This window comes from Balaenoptera musculus, chromosome 7 (genome assembly GCF_009873245.2).
Source record: "Balaenoptera musculus isolate JJ_BM4_2016_0621 chromosome 7, mBalMus1.pri.v3, whole genome shotgun sequence".
NCBI lineage: Eukaryota > Metazoa > Chordata > Mammalia > Artiodactyla > Balaenopteridae > Balaenoptera > Balaenoptera musculus.
Genome location: NC_045791.1, coordinates 105,671,956 through 105,696,922, shown reverse-complemented (window position 1 = coordinate 105,696,922; position 24,967 = coordinate 105,671,956). Strand labels below are relative to the sequence as shown.

At 37.0% G+C, this 24,967-nt stretch overlaps 1 protein-coding gene across 4 annotated transcripts in view; it reads right to left on the bottom strand.

The window, feature by feature from the left end:
• DIS3L2 (DIS3 like 3'-5' exoribonuclease 2) overlaps positions 1–24,967 on the bottom strand; it is a 391,634-nt gene that overhangs the window by 179,197 nt on the left and 187,470 nt on the right. For 3 of the 4 annotated variants that reach the window (XM_036858529.1, XM_036858530.1, XM_036858528.1), the window contains exon 9: positions 6,615–6,788. In XM_036858529.1, coding sequence (XP_036714424.1) covers positions 6,615–6,788 — 174 coding nt within the window. Of the gene's footprint in view, positions 1–6,614; positions 6,789–9,854; positions 9,866–16,442; positions 16,448–24,967 lie in introns of those variants that run through there. The other variant, XM_036858531.1, reaches the window with a different exon arrangement.

Genomic DNA, 24,967 nt, shown 5'->3' with positions numbered 1-24,967 from the left:
GTCCCTAACTTCTAGTGCTCTTTCTGTGCTGCCACACTCCCTCACCAGAGGAACCTTTTCTAAATGGCAATTTAATCAGATTGGACTTCCTCATAAACAGCAAGATTAGTCATTTAATGTTAGTTATGTTTGAAAGCTTTCCCACAAAAGGGTTGACCTGAAAGAGGTTAGTATTATATGTCTCTCCTTTCAAGTTGCTATTTCAAGGTTGGTTTTACCTGGAGTGAGAGGAAATTTCTGTCTATCTAGAACAGTTCAATCTTGAAGATATTTCAGTATTTCTCACCACAGCACCCTTTCTGTGCTCAGTATTTTTAGCTCATTGTTTTCTGTTTTGGCAGCCGAGAAGCTGCAGTTTGTAATTTTACCTCCAGCTTCATATTTCTTCTTAAAAGTGAATACAATGTCCTGTTTATAATAATAAAATCACTAGTTGGCAGAACGACATTAAATGGAAAAAAAAAAAAAGAAAGCAATTGGAAAATTTAGAGCAAGCAATTTTATATGCCAAGTTTCACATTTGTAATGGTCCGGTGGAGGTCACTGGGCTTCCTTTTTATTGAGGGAATAGTAAAGAAATAGATATCTACAAGTTCTCCTGTGAAAAACTATAGGAACCGCCTCCCCTTCAAGGAAGCTCATAGTTTTACTGAAAAGTGACATGATCCAAACTTCCACAATACTACTAAAATATAAAAATCAGTTTAGGGTGGTATTTTCCCCCTCTAATAATTTAGGTTTTCATTTTCCACTTTAATTGAGCTTTTAAGCTTTGTTTCCAGTTTAGTAACAAAGGAAACAAAACAATATGAATGAAATTGAAAATAATTGGAGCCAGTCTCAGAAATAACCTTGGGGTTTCTTGGACTTCTAGTGCAATCCCCTTTAAGCAGTTTCCTTGGATATATTCTCTTCCTGAACCCCAAAGGCTTGCAGTATTGGTGCTGCATGTTTTGTTTTTTTTTTGTTTTTTTTTTTTTTTTAAACCTCAGATGCCCTGCTAAGGAGAGCTGCAGGTTAGGCCATGCAAGCAGCAATTCTCCAGAGACTGGAGCCGAAGGTCCAGAAAAATAGTGCTCCCAATCAGAAGGGCCAGATTGTTGCCCCTAGGAGTTCACACTAGCCTTGCTTCTTGAAAATTGCTAACCAACCATTTTTCTTTTCAAAATAAACACTATTTCTCTCAACTTCAGTTTGCAAAATATTACCCCAATTCCACTGGACTAAAAAACTGGAATTTTACTGACATAATTGGATTATGAGGTTTAAAGATTGATGGAACTTTTGTGTTCCAAATATAATCGTTCAAATACCAAACCTAAACGGGTATGTAGAAGTCCTTACGTAGCTAGAGCCAGGGTAACACTGTAGGCTCCACGGCAGGGTGGCCCAGCAGAGCGGGTCAAGAAGCCATCAAAACCATAGGAGTTGTGAGAGCCCTGTTACAGCAGGATTTGGGAGTCTTAGGGGAACATACCACCCTTTCTGCAGCCACAGCCTATCGCTAAACTGAGAACTACTTCAGTCACTCTAGTTCCCCCTATGCCTGCTCATTTCTCAGATCTCAGCTCAAGCACCAATGACGCTGGCAGTTTGTTCATATGAATGTTACAGCGCTTGCCATCCTCTGCTGTAATTTATCTGAGTATAAATCTGCCTCCCTGAGGAACAGTAAAGTCATGGAGAACAAGGGCTGGGCCTTACTTGTCTTTGTATTTCCAGTGACTAACTGAGCACTTGGCATATATTATATATACACATATATATTATACAGAGATATAAATAATATATGTAAATAAAGTATATAGGAGAGAAGGGAGGAAAAGGAAAAAAGTTTTATTTAGGAGTTCCCAGAATACATATTATTTATTCATAGCATATGTTTTTTAGTATGTGTTAGGACTCATTTCTAGTTCTTTTGACATTCCTAGAAAATTAATATTGATAAAACCTCTTTGAAGGCACTGGACCTCTGAGCAGAAGAAATCACAGTATTACAAACTCTTGTACCAAGTATCTCTCTCCTCCATTACAATTCCATATTTGACTATTGCTTAAAACATTTGATTCATGCTCCTCTGCTATAAGACTGAGTGTTCCGCAAGAACAGAGACATCTATTTTTGTTCACTGGTGAATTTCTACTGCCCATGGATGGTGTTCCATAAATTTGTTGACTGAAAAATGAAATAAATCTATTAAAAGACCAGTCAAAGAGAAGGAAAAGGTAATCAGATCCAAACACTTCAGCATACTAAGTACTTCTCTATTTTTTATTGTAAAAAGAAATTAACCGTGACTACATAAATACATGAATTAACCCTGGCACCCTCACAAGGTGTGTGGATCAGGTGGTAAGTGAGGTGTACCTCAAGTGAGAAGAGAGTCAGTGTTCCAGAACACAAAAGGCAATGAATGATACTGGCACTTCTGTTGGTTCCTATACTTTCAGCCAACTGTGAGTAGGTATTTACGCATGTCCAGTACCATGGATTTATGAAAATTATCTAGTTTTAGCTAAATTAATCCTTACAAAATAGGCAAGTGGCTAAAAAAGATTATTGCAAAGATCCACAGATTGAAGATAATATTGAACTAATAATAGTAATACCACTAATACCATGAAAATAGCAAAGTTGACATTTCTTCTGCTCCTAACATGAATTCATCAGCCACACTAGGATTTCAAAACAATGACTGTTGGGGCTTCCCCGGTGGCACAGTGGTTGAGAGTCTGCCTGCCAATGCAGGGGACACGGATTCGAGCCCTGGTCTGGGAAGATCCCACATGCCGCGGAGAAATTAGGCCCGTGAGCCACAATTACTGAGCCTGCGCGTCTGGAGCCTGTGCTCCGCAACAAGAGAGGCCGCGATAGTGAGAGGCCTGCACACCGCGATGAAGAGTGGCCCCCGCTTGCCGCAACTAGAGAAAGCCCTCGCACAGAAACGAAGACACAACACAGCCAAAAATAAATAAATAAATAAAAATAAAGGAATTCCTTAAAAAAAAAACCAAAAAACCAATGACTGTCAATCATATGGTCCATAGCAGATACTTAGAAAAAACTAAACACACTTAATCTGTCCCTTCAAGGTAAAAGTGATGTTTTAACAACGATTAAAAAAAAAGAAAAAAAAAAGTCATTGCTTTTTGAAAGCAAAATAAAACAAGAAACTCAAGTTTTTAATATAAAATTCTAAAAATGGATGTTTTGAAATGTTTCCATCGTTATACAATTTGGGGACCTAAAATGACCTAATCTTATAAACTACAAAACTGCTCATATCTATACACTTAAATTTTCTAACAGAATTTTATAACCAGTTTTTAAAGATGCCAATTGAAGAATAATAGAAGATTATGAAATCATTTAAAAAAATCTAAAAATGCAGCACCTTTCAATTAGTCCACAAGAACTGACGGACATCATGAAAGATGGAAGTTTATTAGCTGGATTTCAAAATGAATCTGAATATAATCAGTGAACAGGGTTGAAAAATAAGTATTATGATTTAGTAAGTTGAGCTCACTTCTTCCTAAGATATAAGATATCTTTTTCAGTTATGATAACCATTAAAACCAAAACTAAGTATCAAAATATACAAAACTTACAACCGGACCTCTGTATTTCCACACTGCAAGTTGTTAAAGCAAAATAAAATAATAAAGAATATTCAATCACATTGCTTTCACCAAAAGTAGGATTAACAATATGAACAGTTTTCTATACCTTTTTAAAGTAAAATAAAAATATATTAAAATTTATTTCTTTCTCATTTTTCCACTTTTATGTATGTTAATAGCATATATAATAAATTAGTAAAGTAGTAAGTACACTTGTAATTTTAAAATAAAGGCACATATGTTACAGGGAATGCATGTTCAACAAAGTTTACAGATTACTACTTTAGGCATCAGGAAGCAGTTGAAAGATTTTAAGCCAAAGGAGTTAAAAAAAAAAAGAAAAAAAGAATAAGATTTGAATTTTAGAAAAATAATTCTAGAGGATAATGGGCAGGTAAAAAGTTTCTGGAAGTTAAAGTGATTAAAAAAAAAAATCCCTGTTACTGTGCTAACAGCAGAGAGCATCCCACAAGCTCCCTGCATCTGTGGATCCTCCTGCAGGACACATAGGTATATTTTAACAGAAGACTTCTGCAGAGCAAGACCTCCTAGTCTGTGGTCTAACTCAGAAGGCAATGGGGGCCAAAGAAAAAGGCAAGGCGGGGCCATGAGAGGGGAACTGAGCGATACTGGCTTCTAGGACTATTGGCATGCCTTATTATTATTCATCTGCAGGCTAGGAGTCAGGCTAGGAAAGACTGAGCACCTCTCTCTTCTGATATTTACATTTATAATTTTTTAAAGTTATAGAAGTTTTTTTTTTAAACAATTTGAATAACAGAGTAATTTATAAAATGAAACGTAAAATATGCCTCCCTATCAGTGAAGTGATAGGCACTTCACTGAAGTCCACGCACGATAATCACTGTCGGCAGTTCAATGCATTTCCTTCCAGAACTGTTTTTTTTGCAAATATACTTTTATGTGTACGTGTATATGTATGTACATACACATTTATATCGTTTTTATATTATTTGACTTTATAAAAAACTAGGCTCATATCCATACTGTTCTGAAACTTGCTTCTTTCACTTCGCAATATATGATGGCCATCATCCTTACATGATGGCAATATATGATGGCCATCCTTTTAGGAAGTCCACATGGAAATGGTTCCTTTTTTGCAGCTGCAGGGAATGTTATCTTATTGATATGACATAGGTTATTCAACCATTCCTTTAATGATGGACATCAGCAGTGTCACTTTTATAATAAAGCAGCAACGAACATTCTTTACGTACATCCTAAAACACTTCTTTGAGGAGGATGGACTCCTGTAAATAGAGTTTTTAGGTGAAAGGGTAAGTAGGTTTAAAATGTTAATAGCTACTGCAGAAGAGCTATACTAACTTACACTTCAAACAACAAAATTCAGCCATCCATTCTAACTTTCTTTTCTTATTAAAAATTTTAAAATAGATTCCTAGATTTAGGAAAAGATCTCAGAAAACAAGTCCCTCAATTTATATATGAGAAAGTGAAGGTTCAGAGAGAGTAAGATTATGGACTCAAGATCTCAAAACCCCTGACAAGATGACTGACCAGGAGTTCTCTGAACAGTGGTTACTGCTGAAAGCCAGGAAGGCAACTTGAGTTAACTGACTTCAAATATAATGTGTGTTCCATCAGAGTTACTAACAAGCAGGAAAGGGAACTGTCAACTCCTTTTCCTTGCCTACCTGCGGCAAGAAAAGAAAAGAAGTACACTCCTAAAAGATACAAAAGCAAGAGGGAGCCGGAAAGGAGGTTTCTCAAACTAGGTGGAGTAATGGGCACCAAGAGCTTAAGGTATCATAAGTTCAGCTGCATGAAGTGAGCAAGTGTGGCGGAAAAGACTCTGACACGGGATGACCTTAGCAAAAAACCTTCCACAGCCTCAGTGGGTTGTGTGAAAAGTTTCTTGGTTCTAAATATCTCCATGTGGCATCCAAAATGAATGCCAGTACTGAAACCAAATTCAGAAGAGAAATATCAGAAAAGAACTAACATCCCACAATGAAGAAACATCTTCAAAGAAGATGTTGTTAAAAAAATACCACAAAAGTACTTTCCAACAAATTCCAGACCTAAAAGTAAAGCTTTAAAATGAAGCTCCAAGCACAGAAGTCTTGAATCCTTTGCTCTGTGCCTGAAGAGGCCCATTTAAAGGAAGGCATTTCTAACCAGATAACACTGTCTTTATTTGACCAGACCTATGGGGCATAGCAATGAGAAAAGAAGGTGGCAGCTACACCTTTTGAAATTATAACAGCATGGTCTAGAAGAAAAGTCAGCACACTTCTTCTATAAAGGGCCAGAGAGCAAATATCTTAGGCTTTGCAGGCCATATGGCCTCTGTTGCAACTATTCAACTCTGCTCTTGTAGTGCAAAAAAATAGCCATAGACAATATATAACCAAATAAGCATGGCTGTGTTCCAATGCAACTTCATGAATGCTGAAATCTGAATTTTATATAATTTTCATGAAAAATTATTGCTTTGATTTTTTTCAACCATTTAAAAATATGAAAACCAGTCTTAGCTCACAGGCTGTACATAAACAGTCAGTGGGCTAAATTTAGCTTGGAGGTCATCATTGGCCAACCTCTGGTACAGAGCACTTAGTTCCCAATTGTACGGAACTTTAATGTTGGTGGAAAGATGGGAATATCTGAGGCCAGCTCCTAGGAGAGTTAAGTTAGAAGGCAGAAAGATAGAAACATGATATTCTTTTTTTTTTTTTTGATTTGACACATTTATTTTTTGAAATGATTACCAGAAGAAGGATACTTTTACATCCATCACCTCACAGTTACCTTTATTTTTTTCACACACACACACACACACACACACACACACACTGTATTTTATTTTTACAAGAGATAAATAAACTGACACCAAGCATTGTAAATGGATGACCACAACAGAAGCAACAATGATTGCAATTCCGAAACACGAAACACACTCATACTAAGAAACATGATGTTCTTAAAGAGTTTCAGATATTTACCTTAAATCTCTTCTCTTGCTGAATTCCTCTGGCGGAATTGTCCAAGGCAGGCCTTGAGGGAGACATTCTAAAACTTCTGAAGAGAAATCAGAGAAATCCACTCCATACTCTGTTAGTATCCCTTCTGTTTCAGGCTCGATTTCACCAGCCTGCCCAAGACTCTTAGCCAGCTGCCTGTGGACAGGACAGAGAGGAATAAGCGTGTTAGTGAGTAATGAAACATAGGCGACCCATTCCTCTCTAAAAGCGAGGGTAGTAGGAAAGTCTTCGAAACCTCCTGCCCCTCCCCAAGAAGGAACACCATCACCAGTGAACAGGGGGGACCAAGCAGAAGAGATGAGGGTACTCTTGTCCTGTTAACGCCATGACTACAGCATAATTTTACCTTTCCTCAGGAATTCTGACCCAGGGAGTAGGGCCAGACAGCCCTTCTTAGGACTCTGGCAGTTGTTCTTCATGGAGAATTAAAAGCTTTTGTCAATTATTTCTCTTGTAAACACCTTTAGAGACAATTCTGATCAACCCAGTTTGTTGTTAAATCATTAGTTTCACAGTGCCTATACCTTACGTCATGCTTACTAGCTTAGATCTCATGTTTTTATTTATTTCACAATTCTACTAATTTTTCCCTTAATGTTTTAAAATATTTTATCTGAACACAAAGGTAATATATGTTCACTCTAGAGAAGTTAGAAAAGAAAGAAATATACCAAGAAGAAAATTTAAATTATCTTTAATCCAGTCACCCAGCAAACGACCATTCGCATTTTAGGGTACTGGTCCATTAAAAGTAAGATTGCATTTAATAGGACAGTCTTGATGCTATGAGTAGGATTCCATCTTTTAGAGGGCTGATCTCACTCTTTTATCTGTGGGACATCTACACATATATCAAAATTGATAATTCTCGATTCTTCTAAGTATTGGCATGCCACATACAGACCACAAGTCTAAAGTTAAGTGCTGAATATAGATAGTCAATAAGGAAACACGACATAAGTCTCAAAACAGCTGCCTTTGTTGAGGGTGTTGGGGAAACCAGGGAAGGCTACCTCCTCCATTGCATACGTTTACTCATCCACCAGCATGATCCAGGAATCCACCCTCAGTAATTCCTGCAAGGAGTTTAGCTCTGGCATTAGGGTCTTCTCTGGGGCCATTCAATTTCTTTGAAGAAGATTCTGTTTCTTACATAAGGATAGATGTCTGGCTACTAGAGTTCTGAGGTACACAGTGGTGGAGTGGGACTGGGGATGTGGTTGCCTTACATGCAGACTTTTAACAAATTCCCATTTTCAGCCTCACTACTGGAACATGGCAGTGGTGGCAGAACGGCTGGCCCCATTTCTCATATGCCAGCCAAGAGAGACCAGCCCACTGTTGACACATACACCTGCCCACCAGCACAGGCTCAAGGCAGCCTGTGGGTTGACCTGTGGGCTCCAGGTGGCCTGTAGGCATTTCACATACAATGGTGGCTCAGACCAGTGCCTTCTCCTCAAAAGTAGGTGGTGATCTCCCAGAAAGCACATCAAAAAGCCAAAGATAGCAAAAATACATGGGAAAAAAATAACAGAAAGCTATATGGAAGATCCACAAATATATGAAAATTAAACAACCAATGGATTAAAGAAGAAGTAAAAAGAGAATTAGAAAATATTTTGACCTGAATAAAACACAACATATCAATGTTTGTGAGAAGCAGCTAAAGCAGTGCTTTGAGGGAAATTTACAGCATTAAATGCTCATATTAGAAAAGAAGAAATGTGTCAGTGACCTAAACTTCTACCTTAAAAAACTGAAAAAAGAAAAGCAAATTAGATCCCAGGTAAGCAGAAGGAAGGAAATAATAAAGAAATAAGAATCAATGAATAGAAAATGGAGAAACAATAAAGAAAACCAATAAAATCAAAAGCTGATTCTTTGAAAAGATAATAAAATAGGTAAGCTTCTGGTGAGGCTGATCAAGAAAAATAAGGAAGAAGTTACCAATATCAGGAATGAGAGAACATTTTTATAGATCCTATGAGTATTAAAAGAATAATAAGGGAATTATGAATGACTTTAGGCCAACAAATTCAACATCTTGGATGAAATGGGTAAACTCCTTGAAAGACACACACTGCCTAAGACTCCTCAAGCAGATACCAATACCTAAATATTCCTTTATCTACTAAAGAAACTGAATTCATAGTTTAAAATGTTCCCACAAAGAAAAGTCCAGGCCCAGATGGTTTCACTGGAGAATGCTACTAAGTCTTCAAGGAAGAATTAATACTAATTCCATAGAAACTCTTTCAGAATGCAGAATAGGACAGAACACTTCCTAACTAGTTTTATGAAGCCAGCATTACCCTGATACCAAAATCAGACAAAGGATTCATGAGATCAATATCCCTCATGAAAAACAGACTTAAAATTCTTATGAAATATTAGCAAATAGAATTCAGCAATATATAAAATGATAATACAACATTCAAGACCAAGTAATTCAAGATCTGTCTGACATTCAAAAATTAATCAATTTAATTCATCAATTAGCAAACAATGACAAAACACGTACAATTATCTCAATAGAAGCAAAAAAGCACTTAACAAAATTCAACATCTATTCATGATCAAAACACTCAGCAAATGAGTAATGAACAGGAAGGTCCTCAACTTAATAATGAAAGATTAAATGCTCTCCTCTAGATCAGGAAGACAAGGGTGTTCACTCTCACCAATAGTATTAAACATGGTATCAGAAGTCCTAGTGAGAACCATAAAGCAAGAAAAAGAAAGAAAAGGCATACAAATCAGAAAGGAAGACTTCGACATTGCATGTAAGTGGACCAAAGGACTACAATTCCCATTACAGAAGCCTCCTACTTAATGCCTGGCATCTCTTTATAGAAGACTCCTCCAACTCTGCGAAAACTAGTACACTGTGAAACTAGTGTGAAAGCCAGCACACTGTATGACTTAGACTCTGCTTCAATTCAAGACTTTTAATGTGAAGAGAATGACACAAACATAAAGAGGTGCTTAGGACTCACGGCAGCTAGAGTGGTTCCCACTGAAAGTAGTGGTGGTAGCAGTACCCAATGGCAATGCTGTCCTGCAAGAGCAGTGGTTGAACCGTTAAAGAACCGTTGCCATTGTGGCCAAACTAATCCTGATAAAAGACTATGATTGAACTTCTTGTTCTTGGCTTTCCAGACTGGCCTTTGTTCCTACCCATAACTTTCTCAGGACATTCAAGACTCTTACTGTTTCTATGAGCCCTTCAGTATCCTTCTAATAAATACCTTTTCCAACCACAGTTGGTTTCTCCTGTTTGCAACCAAGAATCTAGACAGTTAAAGACTCAGGTCTCATTAATTTTCAAAATGACAACATTATGACCTGTGTTCACTAGAATGCAGTTCCTGTTGAGGATTTGGGGAACCAGTTGTCACCTCTGAAGTTTGAAGGACATTTTGGAAATTAATATTTTGAAAACTAATGGGACCTGAGTTACCTCCAGCCCACCTAAACAATTAATTATTCTCACAGGTTCCTGAGGTTCTATTCTCTACATCCATCTCCTAATACTAATGTGTTTGTCTGGGTTCTTGGTTGTAAGCATGAGAAGCTAACTCCAGATGGAAAAGAAATTTATTGGAAAGATACCAAAGAGCTCACAGAAACAGTGAGAGACCTAGAGAACCTGAAAAGAGGGTGGAAACAAAAGAATTACATGTTCAACCTCTAAAGTCTTGATTCCAGGTTAAGATAGAAACTCAGTGACTTCCTATGTGTATCAAAAAATTATTTTGAATCTATTGCAGCTGCCAGGCTAAGACGGCAACAAAATAAATAAACAAAAATAAAAATCCGGCTTCCAGTGTCCTTGTCCCCACGGTGAGCCACTCCCCGCCTCTGCAGGAGACCCACCAACACTAGCAGGTGTTCCAATGTGATGCTGAATAAGAACGTTGAGAGAAGACCCACCACCAGTCCCTCCCATCAGGAAGCTTGCACAAACCTCTTAGATAGCCTCATCCACCAGGGGGCAGATAGCAGAAGCAAGAAGTACTACAATTCTGCAGCCTGTGGAACGAAAACCACATCCACAGAAAGACAGACAAAATGAAAAGGCAGAAGACTATGTACCAGATGAATGAACAAGATAAAACCCCAGAAAAACAACTAAATGAAGTGGAGATAGGCAACCTTCCAGAAAAAGAATTCATAATAATGACAGATATGATGATACAGGACCTCGGAAACAGAATGGAGGCAAAGATCGAGAAGATGCAAGAAATGTTTAACGAAGACCTAGAAGAATTAAAGAACAAACACCTAGGAGAATTAAAGAACAAACAAACAGAGATGAACAATACAATAACTGAAATGAAAAATAGACTAGAAGGAAACAATAGCAGAATAACTGAGGCAGAAGAATGGATAACTGATCTGGAAGACAGAATAGTGGAATTCACTGCCACAGAACAGAAGAAAGTAAAAAGAATGAAAAGAAGTGAAGACAGCCTAAGATACCTCTGGGACAACATTAAACGCATTCACATTACAGGGATCCCAGAAGGAGAAGAGAGAGAGAAAGGACCCGAGAAAATATATGAAGAGATTATAGTTGAAAACTTCCCTAACATGGGAAAGGAAATAGCCACTTAAGTCCAGGAAGCGCAGAGAGTCACAGGCAGGATAAACCCAAGGAGAAACACGCCGAGACACAGAGTAATCAAATTGACAAAAATTAAAGACAAAGAAAAATTATTGAAAGCAACAAGGGAAAAACAACAAATAACACACAAGGGAACTCCCATAAGGTTAACAGCTGATTTCTCAGCAGAAACTCTACAAGCCAGAAGGGACTGGCACGATATATTTAAAGTGATGAAAGGGAAGAACCTGCAACTAAGATTACTCTACCTGGCAAGGACCTCATTCAGATTCGATGGAGAAATCAAAAGCTTTACAGACAAGCAAAAGCTAAGAGAATTCAGCACCACCAAACCAGCTCTACAACAAATGCTAAAGGAACATCTCTAAGTGGGAAACACAAGAGAAGAAAAGGACCTACAAAATAAACCCATAACAATTAAGAAAATGGTAATAGGAACATATCAATAATTACCTTAAACGTGAATGGATTAAATGCTCCAACCAAAAGACACAGGCTCGCTGAATGGATACAAAAACAACATCCATATATATGCTGTCTACAAGAGACCCACTTCAGACCTAGGGACACATACAGACTGAAAGTGAGGGGATGGAAAAAGATATTCCATGCAAATGGAAATCAAAAGAAAGCTGGAGTAGCAATACTCATATCAGATAAAATAGACTTTAAAATAAAGAATGTTACAAGAGACAAGGAAGGACACTACATAATGATCAAGGGATCAATCCAAGAAGAAGATATAACAATTATAAATATATATGCACCCAACATAGGAGCACCTCAATACATAAGGCAACTGCTAACAGCTATAAAAGAGGAAACTGACAGTAACACAAAAATAGTGGGGGACTTTAACACCTCACTTACACCAATGGACAGATCATCCAAACAGAAAATTAATAAGGAAACACAAGCTTTAAATGACACAACAGACCAGATAGATTTAACTGATACTTATAGGACATTCCATTTAAAAACAGCAGATCACACTTTCTTCTCAAGTGCATACGGAACATTCTCCAGGATAGATCACATCTTGGGTCACAAATCAAGCCTCAGTAAATTTAAGAAAATTGAAATCATAACAAGCATCTTTTCTGACCACAACGCTATGAGATTAGAAATCAATTACAGGGAAAAAAAAATGTAAAAAATACAAACACATGGAGGCTAAACAATATGTTACTAAATAACCAAGAGATCACTGAAGAAGTCAAAGAGGAAATCAAAAACTACCTAGAGACAAATGACAATGAAAACACGACAATCCAAAACCTATGGGATGGAGCAAAAGCAGTACTAAGAGGGAAGTTTATAGTAATACAATTCTACCTCAAGAAACAAGAAAAATCTCAATCTAACCTTACACCTAAAGGAACTAGAGAAAGAAGAACAAACAAAACCTGAAGTTAGTAGAGGGAAAAAAATCATAAAGATCAACGCAGAAATAAATGAAATAGAAATGAGGAAAACAATAGCAAAGATCAATAAAACTAAAAGCTGGTTCTTTGAGAAGATAAACAAAATTGATAAACCTTTAGCCAGACTCATCAAGAAAAAGAGGGAGAGGACTCAAATCAATAAAAAAAGAAATGAAAAAGGAGAAGTTACAACAGACACCTAAGAAATACAAAGCATCCTAAGAGACTACTACAAGCAACTCTACGCCAATAAAATGGACAACCTGGAAGAAATGGACATTCTTAGAAAGGTAAAACCTTCCAAGACTGAACCAGGAAGAAACAGAAAATATGAACAGACCAATAACAAGTAATGAAATTGAAACTGTGATTAAAAATCCTACAACAAACAAAAGTCCAGGACCAGATGGCTTCACACGCGAATTCTATAAAACATTTAGAGAAGAGCTAACACCCATCCTTCTCAAACTCTTCCAAAAAATTGCAGTGGAAGGAACACTCCCAAACTCATTCTACGAGGCCACCATCACCCTGATACCAAAACAGACAGAGATACTACAAAAAAAGAAAATTACAGACCAATATCACTGATGAATATAGATGCAAAGATCCTCAACAAAATACTAGCAAACAGAATCCAACAATACATTAACAGAATCATACACCATGATCAAGTGGGATTTATCCCAGGGATGCAAGGATTCTTCAATGTATGCAAATCAATCAATGTGATACACCATATTAACAAACTGAGGAATAAAAACCATATGATCATCTCAATAGATGCAGAAAAAGCTTTTGACAAAACTGAACACCCATTTATGATAAAAACTCTCCCGAAAGTGGGCATAGAGGGAAGCTACCTCAACATAATAAAGGTCATATATGACAAACCCACAGCAAACATCATTCTCAATGGTGAAAAACTGAAAGCATTTCCTCTACGATCAGGAACAAGACAAGGATGTCCACTCTCGCCACAATTATTCAACATAGTTTTGGAAGTCCTAGCCACGGCAATCAGAGAAGTAAAAGAAATAAAAGGAATACAAATTGGAAAAGAAGAAGTAAAACAGTCACTGTTTGCACATGACATGATACCATACATAGAGAATCCTAAAGATGCCACCAGAAAACTACTAGAGCTAATCAATGAACTTGGTAAAGTTGCAGGATACAAAATTAATGCACAGAAATCTCTTGCACTCCTATACACTAACAACAAAAGACCAGAAAGAGAAATTAAGGAAACAATCCCATTCACCACTGCAACAAAAAGAATAAAATACCTAGGAGTACCTACCTAAGGAGGTAAAAGACCTGCACTCAGAAACCTATAAGACACTGATGAAAGAAATCAAAGATGACACAAACAGATGGAGAGATATACCATGTTCTTGGATTGGAAGAATCAATATTGTGAAAATGACTATACTACCAAAAGCAATCTACAGATTCAATGCAATCCCTATCAAATTACCAGTAGCCTTTTTTTCCAGAACTAGAACAAATATCTTAAAATTTGTATGGAGACACAAAAGACCCCAAATAGCCAAAGTAGTCTTGAGGGAAAAAAAACGGAGTTGGAGGAATCAGACTCCCTGACTTCAGACTATACTACAAAGCTACAGTAATCAAGACAATGTGGTACTGGCACAAAAACAGAAATATAGATCAACGGAACAGGATAGAAAGCCAGAGATAAACCCACATACCTATGGTCAACTAATCTATGACAAAGGAGGCAAGGATATACAATGGAGAAAAGACAGTCTCTTCAATAAGTGGTGCTGGGAAAACTGGACAGCTACATGTAAAAGAATGAAATTAGAACACTCCCTAACACACACCATACACAAAAATAAACTCAAAATGGATTAAAGACCTAAATGTAAGGCCGGACATTATAAAACTCTTAGAGGAAAACATAGGAAGAACACTCTTTGACATAAACCACAGTAAGATCTTTTTTGATCCACCTCCTAGAGTAATGGAAATAAAAACAAAAATAAACAAATGGGACCTTATGAAACGTAAAAGCTTTTGCACAGCAAAGGAAACTACAAACAAGATGAAAAGACAACCCTCAGAATGGGATAAAATATTTGCAAACAAATCAACGGACAAAGGATTAATGTCCAAAATATATAAACAGATCATGCAGCTCAATATTAAAAAAAAAACCCCAATCCAAAAATGGGCAGAAGACCTAAATAAACATTTCTCCAAAGAAGACATACAGATGGCCAAGCAGCACATGAAAAGCTGCTCAACATCACTAATTATTAGAGAAATGCAAATCAAAACTACAATGAGGTATCACCTCACACCAGTTAGAATGGGCATCATCAGAAAACCTACAAACAACAAATGCTGGAGAGGGTGTGGAGAAAAGGGAATGTAAATTGATACAGCCACTATGGAGAACAGTATGGAGGTTCCTTAAAAAACTAAAAATAGAATTACCATATGGCCCAGCAATCCCACTACTGGGCATATATCCAGAGAAAACCATAATTCAAAAAGACACATGCACCCCAATGTTCACTGCAGCACTATTTACAATAGCCAGCTCATGGAAGCAACCTAAATGCCCATCGACAGATGAATGGATAAAGAAGGTGTGGTACAAATATACAATGGAATATTATTCAGCCATAAAAAGGAATGAAAATGGGTCATTTGTAGAGACACGGATGGACCTAGAAACTGTCATACAGAGTGATGTAAGCCGGAAGGAGAAAAACAAATATCGTATATTAACGCATATATGTGGAATCTAGCAAAATGGTACAGATGAACCGGTTTGCAAGGCAGAAATAGAGACACAGATGTAGAGAACAAATGTATGGCCACCAAGGGGGGAAAGTGGCAGGGCGGGTGGTGGTGGTGGTGGGATGAATTGCGAGGTTGGGATTGACATATATACACTAGTATGTATAAAATAGATAACTAATAAGAACCTGCTGTATAAAAAATAAATAAATAAAATAAACAAAAAAACCCAAAAAACAATAAATAAATAAATAAAAATCCAAGGGTGATAAGTCACTATATTGTTGAATTCAGAGTCTTACTAAGTCTCTTACATGAAAAGCAGGAGTACTAATCAGAAAGAGTAACACTCAAGAGAACCAAACCATATATATATATATATTTCATATATGTATATACATAGAAATACAAGATTAGGAAACACAAGATATAGGAAGATGCAGAAAGGTCTGAGTACCTTGGATGCCTAGTTCTAACTGACCTTTCATTGTCACAAGTCATAAATGGACTATGCTGGCATATCCATCCTAAGCAGTGGTCTGTGAAAAGACAGTAGAGCAGAAACTTCCTCCCTGCAGGCAGAACTTCAAGCAATATATCCATGGTCTACTTTGGCTGAGGAAAGATGGCCTGATGGGCAGAGGCTACATGTTTAACCAGATGGACAGGGACCTAAAAGAAGGAAGAGTGGAGGACTGGTGACAAAGACATCTGGGGAACAGACACAGAGAAACGGGCCGACTGCAATGGGCCCAGAGTATGATTATTTGTGCTCCATGAGAATGGTCAGAAAAAGACTCCCACTGTGGAGGCAAGATGACCTTGAGAATGTCAACCAACCCCCTTCCCCAGGCACTGCAGTGCTTGCTCAATGGGCATAAGAACAAAGTACCTGGTAACAGGAAATGAGCTCCACAGCATGGGCTTCCTCTCACTAATGCTAACCAACCCTTACAGGACGCCAGCTGTCCAGCAGCAGCAACCAACTCTGTGCCCCTGATACAGAACCACGGCAGGAGGACCCACCAACCAGCTGAGAGCAGATTTAGTTCACTGAGCTCTTCTATGATGGAGAGGACGGTAATCTTTCTCCATTAAAAGAAACACTAATTCTGGGTTTGGGGTTGCTGTCTTCATTTGTTCTACCCACCTTGCTTATAAACACCATAATCCATAGATTTACCAAATACTGTTTAAGCTATTATGTTACCTCAGTCAATAATACTGTTTGTAATCAAGAATTTCACCTTACAGAAGTAGAGACACCCACTGAATTCACTGATTAGAATGACGTATAGTGTACTGACGGGCTAAATCGGGAGGTGACACCTTATGAGGTTGGGATATAACGTTGCTTTTATTATTCTAGAGTTGTGCACATCGTCTGGGGACCAGGAGTGCAAGGGAGGGGTTGGGCCTTTCACTGTCATACTTAAGACCCACTCACAGTAATACTCACTTCTACATTTGAGAGACTTTAGTACCTCTGAGGACACAGTTGTGATTCCTCTGAATTCAAAGCTAAGACTCCAAGAATCCCAACTAATTTATTAACAAGGCATGAAATACACTTCCTACTTCCTTCCCGAAAAAAACTATGTGCAATTCAAGTCAGCTGAGAGATGACTCAGAAGTAAGGGTTCAAGAATGGCAAGTAATGATATAAAGAGGTTAATCATATATTATGTTGATCCATATGAAATTACCAATATATTTGACCATTTTTTACCTATAAAACACAATTTCACATGATTCTCTCCTACAGTATTAAAAAAACATGTAAAATAATTAACCATACATATAATCCAACAGCATACACAGTTTTTGGAAGAAGTATAAACAACAAAGTAGATCATATAGAGCTTATTAGAGAATTAAACTAATATGAAGAGAAACACATTCTAATATGTGGGTAGAAGTCTCAGTAACAGTCTTTGTGAGGCAGACTTAAAACACAGTGGCCATCCTACTCCCACTTGGTGAGACTGGAGTGGCCAAAAATGATCATCTTATGCTTGTTAATGGAGGGCTTAAACACCTGAACAAATGGCATTTTATAATATCCAACTTAAAAACTATAATGCTAAAATCTAAGAACTCATTATTCAAAGATGCAGGGGGGGAAGGTGGGGAGAGAAGCCATTCCAAGTGTTCCACTAAAAAAAATACTGCATGTAAAAAGGAAGAAAAGAACAAGAAAGGGAAATGGCAGAAGGATAAAACATACTTTATAAGTATACAGACACAGAAATGACTATCTTGACCAAAGATATTAGCAAGAACTCAAAAATTTATGAAAATATCACCACTAAAGAAGAGCTTAAAGCAAAGATCCAAGTGCATACAAAATAAATAAATTTCACAAAAGGAAATAAAAACTAGTGTGTTAGACGTAGAAAACAGGAAATAAGTAGAAAAGAAAAACAAAACCATCATAGAAATGAAAAGTCATATGGGAGATAACTAATGAAGAACTGACACTATTTGAAAAAAATAAGGATCATAGAGAAAAGTCTGAGAGAAGTGGGAAAAAATCAAATTGGAACGTACTAAGAGTATAAAAAGATTATAGGGAAAACAGATATGAAAGGTAGGTGAAGGAGATCAAACATTGGCATAACTGATATTCCTGAAGGAAGGAACTGCATATATGAAATAGAGAACATTTTCAAAAATATCACTAAGACAACTTTCCTGAAATAAAAGAAATTTTACAGACAGAAAGGGTATATATCATGTCTCAGGAAAAACTAATACAGAAAATTACCACTGAAGTTAGTGGACTTTAAAGATGAAGATTTTTAAATGCAAGAACTCACAGAATGTAATTCTCACAAACCATTTCTGAAGGACTACTAGATAAAGACAACAGCCTACCAAGAAATGGAGCAATTTCCCCAAAAAGAAGACTAGTGCTGAGTACTGGATCCACTTCTGTTGGGATGGAAAGGTGAAAGGAAAGGAGGACAAAAGTAAGCAGGTGATGATGGACCTAATATTCGTCAGAACAAGTCAGGTCAGTCATTAGATCTTTGCTGAAATTTAAAGTAAAAAAAAAAAACCCTGTCTTTTATTTAATTTTACTGTTGCTTTGTGTTCTGGCAAAATTTTTTCACCAGGCTCTATTCTGAGTCCAAAGAACCTTGATTTGTTCATTGAAATTATAACATGGCCTATAAAAACAAAATTATATTTTGATTAGGGCCTCCAAATGTGATCAATGACTCCAAGTTTCTATTAGTAGTAATTAACATTTATTTTACTAAGTTGCAGAGAATGTTTCTCAAATATCATATTTAAATAAATTTATTATAGGTTTTCACTCAAGATGCATTTGATAGTAGCATAGACTAGATAGCTTGCAGGAGATAAAAATCGAACAGGTCAGCAATAAGAGCTCATGTATTCAGACCCTAGATGCCTCAGAAAGAATCATATGCTGTCTACTTATAAATTCTGCCATCACCCTAAAAACCAAAATACCTTGGGATCTAAACAAAAGCAGAAGCTAGTAAGGAACTGACTTACACATTGTGTATTTCTCTTACAGAAGGATTTGTTTTGTATTTTTATTTCAGTGCAAATTTTATTTTAAATGAATACTGAAAGTAACTTTCCCTTTCATGTGTTACAGTTCAAATATTACAACTTTCTAAGCCGTTTCTGTCTTCTATTCACTGTCTGAAAAGATGATAACAGCTGCTTTAGGACAACTATGATTCAATGTTGCATCAAAATGTCTGGCCAGGGGCTTCCCTGGTAGCGCAGTGGATAAGAATCCACCTGCCAAGGCAGGGGACACGGGTTCAATCCCTGGTCCGGGAAGACCCCACATGCTGTGGAGCAACTAAGCCCGGGAGCCACAACTACTGAGCCTGCGCTCTAGAGTCCACGAGCCACAGCTACTGAAGCCCATGCGCCTAGAGCCCGTGCCCTGCAACAAGAGAAGCCACTGCAATGAGAAGCCCGCACACCACAACCAAGAGTAGTCCCTGCTCGCCGCAACTACAGAAAGCCTGCATGCAGCAATGAAGACCCAACGCAGCCAATAAATAAATAAATAAATAAATAAATAAATAAACAAATAAATAAATAAATAAATTTTTTAAATGGCCAATTCTCTTAAAAAGCAACCTACTCTGCACTAAAATATGTCCTTCAAAAATAACTTGGGGGACTTCCCTGGTGGCACAGTGGTTAAGAATCCGCCTGCCAATGCAGGGGACACGGGTTCAAGCCCTGGTCCAGGAAGATCCCACATGCCGCAGAGCAACTAAGTCCGTGCACTACAACTCCTGAGCCTGCTCTCTAGAGCCGGCGAGACACAACTACTGAAGCCCGCAGGCCTAGAGCCTGTGCTCGGCAACAAGAGAAGCCACCGCAGTGAGAAGCCCGCGCACCACAACTAAGAGTAGCCCCTGCTCGCCCCAACTAGGGAAAGCCCGCACACAGCAACGAAGACCCAACACAGCCAAAAATAAATAAATTAATTTTAAAAAAATAAAAATAAAAGTTATGATTGATAAAGAATTAAAAAAAAAAAAACCAAATAACTTGGAAACTCTCACAGCCAAGAGGACCCTAAAGAGACATGACAACTAAATGTGATATACAGGTATTCTAAATGGGAGCCCTGAACAGAAAAAGGACGTTAGATTTTTTTTTTTTAAATCAAGGATTTCTGAATAAAAGTATGGACCCTAGTTAATATAACATATTAGTTTTGGTTCATTAACTGTAACGAATGCACCATACTACATGTTAACAATAGGGGAAACTAGGTGCGGGGGTATATGAGAACTCTCTGTACTATCTTGACAATTTTTCTGTAAATATAAAACTGTTCTAAAAAATAAAACTGAGACAAATGAGTAAAAGAAGCTATCTAGATTTCCACTAATAGGTAAATGATAAACTGAACCATGGCATATTTGTTCAACTGAGTATTATGTATTTAAAAAATAATTTTGAAGATGTAGCAACATAAAAATGACTATGACATAAAGTAAAAAAATAAAATGTATTCAAGAATAGTATAATTTAACTATGTAAAAACATTTATGAAAAGATTAAAAGGGAATGGTGTTGATTTTTTTTAGAGAAAAAGGATTATGAGTGACTATTTTCTTTATTTTCTAAACTTCCTTTAACGTTGTAACATTTTTAATTTAAAAATTATAGAAAGGGCTTCCCTGGTGGCGCAGTGGTTGAGAATCTGCCTGCCAATGCAGGGGACGCGGGTTCGAGCCCTGGTCTGGGAAGATCCCACATGCCGCGGAGCAGCTGGGCCCGTGAGCCACAATTACTGAGCCTGCGCGTCTGGAGCCTGTGCTCTGCAACAAGAGAGGCCACGATAGCGAGAGGCCCGCGCACCGCGATGAAGAGTGGCCCCCGCTTGCCACAACTAGAGAAAGCCCTCGCACAGAAACGAAGACCCAACACAGCCAAAAATAAATAAATAAATAAATTTTTAAAAATAAATAAATAAATAAATAATTAAAAAATTATAGAAACATTTATTATAATGAAACTATGGTGCCCAGTGCTGGTTGCCTAACCAACATTCAATCCCCTCTTCCTCCTTCCTAATAGAAACCTAACCTTCTTCATAGAGGGAACTCATCTCATCTTTAGAGCTTCATTATTCTAATAAAATCAGAGCATAGCTCCCCTGGAGACCATAATCGATATCATGGTTGGTGGATAGAATTTCCCCCTTCCTTGTTTGATGTGATCAAGAAAGCATGCAGCTTGACCACACTGGCAGCCATCTTCACAGCCGTAGAGAATCCACTGCTAGATCACTGAAAACAGCAAAGGGCAATCTGATAATATCAAGTCACTGACTATACTAGGCCTGAAGTCTGCACAACCTCTGGATTCCCACTTGTGTGAGATAATATATTCCCTTATTATTTAAGTCACTTTGGGTCAGGGTTTTCTATCACTTGGTGCTAAAAGCATCCTAACTAATATAAAAATATTTTAAAATATCTTCCATGAGAAGCAAACTTTCCTTTCCTTCCCTTCACTCTGCAACAGAAAATATAAAGCTCTTACTACCAAAAATAAAATCTCAGGACTGTTCACATCATATATCTTGTAGATATTCAGTACACACTGACATGGTACAGCTGGTTCTAGAGCATAAGAATACTATTAATGGCTCCTTCCTTAAGCAATGTATTTCTATCTTAAAGCTACTCCCTTTATGATTTCCATGTTGAACCAGGCCCCCAAAAAATAAAAAAAGCTCATTTCACCTTCATGGAATATAGCAGCAAGACCAAGAAGTCATCCCTTCACCAGAGCAGATCTCTCTCCTCAGTATTATCACTCTCCTTTGATTATATCTCCTTTCTGGCACATGCCTCTTTCTAGCTGTGTAATAGTGGTTTAGGTATTGTACAGCTCTTATTTATTATAGATGAGGAGAATCATCCTAAAGAGAATAAACATTTCTTTGTTTCTGTATCTTACACTGATGCTTGTTCATCTTAAGTGCCCAATACATGATGGTTGAATAAATAAACAAATTAATGCTCTTGAGCCTGCAAAAAAGGCATTCTATTCCTCCTTGAAACTCCAAAGGAAAACTAAGAAAACAGAAGATGGTAAAAAAATAAATAAAACCCAAAACATGGATCTAGGTAAACACTTGAGTCCTTTAATAACCAGCTGCCACGTTAGCAAAGTTATTAATACTAATATCAAAAAAATCAGGAACAAGAAAAAAATGCCTGCTACTATTTCTTTCACTCAAAATTGAACTGTCATTACTTATTTGTGTGGAAAATATCTCCTTCCCAATTGTGAGTTGCCAGTTCAGGAAGATTTGAAAAAGAAATAAAAGTTTTAGGGATTTGAATTGAAGAAACAAATCTGTTTACCAATGATATGATTATCTACATTAAAAATCCAAAGAAAACTATACCCAAAGTATTAAAATTAATAAGGGGATTTAGCAAGGTGTCTGGATAAAGAATTAATATACAAAAATTAACTGTAATTTTATATACCAGCACCAAAAAGTTAGAAAATGCAACTTAAAGTGTCTGTTCTTCAGAAGTTAACATTAACAACATGAAAAGACAACTCTTAAACCAAGGAAAAGATATTTTCCGTATTATTAACTGCTAAAAGATTACTTTCTAGAATATTTTTTTAAACTCCAAAAAATCAAATGACAAACAGCCCAATTAAAAAAGAATGCTAAAATGAGTGAGTGAAAGTTTAAGCAAAAAGAGAATTGCAGAGTTTCAAAAAATATCTCCCAGAATATAGTATAGTATTTACAAGGGAAAATAGTAAGTTAGGAATTCTGGCAGATACCGTCTTAGCCAAGTGATCAAGGTTAACTTCACCAGTATACATACTGATATCACGTACCCCCTGATATGATGTACATCACTTTGTGGTATCCTTCCCAATAATGCTTAATCTCAGTCTAATCATGAGAAGACATTAGACAAACCCAAACTGAGAAACATTCAAAATCACTGACCAGTACTCTTCAAAAGTGTCAAGGTCATGAAAGACAAGGCTGAGGAATTATCACAAATTGGAAAAACTACAGTGACATGACAACTGCAATGTAGGATCCTGGACCAGATGCTCAAACAGAAAAAGGAGGTTAGTGGAAAACCTGATAAGATCTGAATAAATCCTATACTTTATTTAACAGTATTGTACCAAAGTTAATGTCTTAGTTTTGGTAAATATTCTATGATAATATAAAGATGTTCACATAAGGAGAAGCTGGGTAAAGGGGATACAGGAACTCTCTGTACCATTTTTGCAATTTTAAATCTAAATTATCTAAACAAAAAATTAACTGTGAAAAAGATGAGTAAAAACATTAAAGATAATCTCTAGGAGAGGAAACATAATGACCATAAATATATGAAAAGGTGCGCAATCTCATCAGTAATTAGGAAAATACAATTGAAATCACAATGAGATACCATTTTACATCCACTTGTTTGGCAAAAACTGAAGAGTCTAACAATATCACATGTTGATAAGAATGTGAAGCAATGGAGTTTAAACACTGCTGGTAGGACTAAAAATGGGTACCGCCACTTTGGAAAATGATTTGGCTGTAAAGTTGTAAAGTTAAACATGCACATATGTATCACAGATGATGCAGTAATTTTACTCTTAAGTAGAGTCTAGAGAAACCAGTTAGTAAGCACTGGAATGTTCATAGGAGCATTGTTTATAATAGCAGAAACCTTGGTTCAACCCAAATATGCACCGCTAGATAAACAAATTATAGTATATTTCAGGAAATAGAAATATTATGAATTAAAATGAATGAAATATATGAATATATCTTGGAAACATAATGTTAAATGAAAAAAAAGCAAGTCGCAGAAGAATCTGTGTGGCATGGTATTTTTTATAAGGTTCAAAAACAAGCAAAGACTAACACTTTCAGGGATATAAATATGGGTAAATTATAAAGAAAAGTGTATGTCTGAGACAGTGGTTACCTCCTGGGAAAAAATTAGGGGTGAGGACAGAGAGGAACACACAGGGAGCTTCAACAGTATTGTGACAGATTTCTTAATCTGGGTGGTGAGTTCAAGGGTTGGTTTAAATACAAGAATTCAAAAATTACATAAGTGTTACATGTATTCTTTTATCTGTGAAACATACTTTGCAATTAATATTAATAAATATTTTTTAAATAAAGGAAACCTCATTTTATTTATTTCTTTATGTATGTATGTATGTATGTCTGCATTGGGTCTTCGCTGCTGTGCGCGGGCTTTCTCTAGTTGCGACAAGTGGGGGCTAGTCTTTGTTGTGGTGCGTGGGCTTCTCACTGCGGTGGCTTCTCTTGTTGTGGAGCACGGGCTCTAGGTGCACGGGCTTCAGTAGTTGTGGCATGCGGGCTCAGCAGTTGTGGCTCACAGGCTCTAGAGCGCAGGCTCGGTAGTCGTGGCACATGGGCTTAGTTGCTCCGCCAGTGCCCCACAACTACTTCCTGGGATCTTCCTGGACCAGGGCTCAAACCTGTGTCCCCTGCATTGGCATGCAGATTCTTAACCACTGCACCACCAGGGAAGTCCAATAAATATTTTAAAACAATATTTTAGACAAATATATACCCAACCCTTAATAGTGATTATTTCAGGGGATGAAATTCTGGAAAATTTTCACTTTCTATAGCACATGTTTTAAATAATCTTAATATCAAATATACAATGAGTATATATTGGAAAAAACTGCAATTTTTTTAAAATTTTGATACTGCAATAACAAATAGTTGTGAGATAGAAAGTTTTCCTCATTAGAACAATTTATAATGATCACTACCTCAATTTTTTTCACTCACCAGAGATCCTCCACAAACACTGTTCCCATTCACAATCGCTGTTACAACTGGGTCCTACTGTAAGATTAATCAGGACAGTGCTGAAACACTCCCAGCTTCTTACACTTGGGAGTTGTGTGTATGTGCAAACATTCTCAACAAA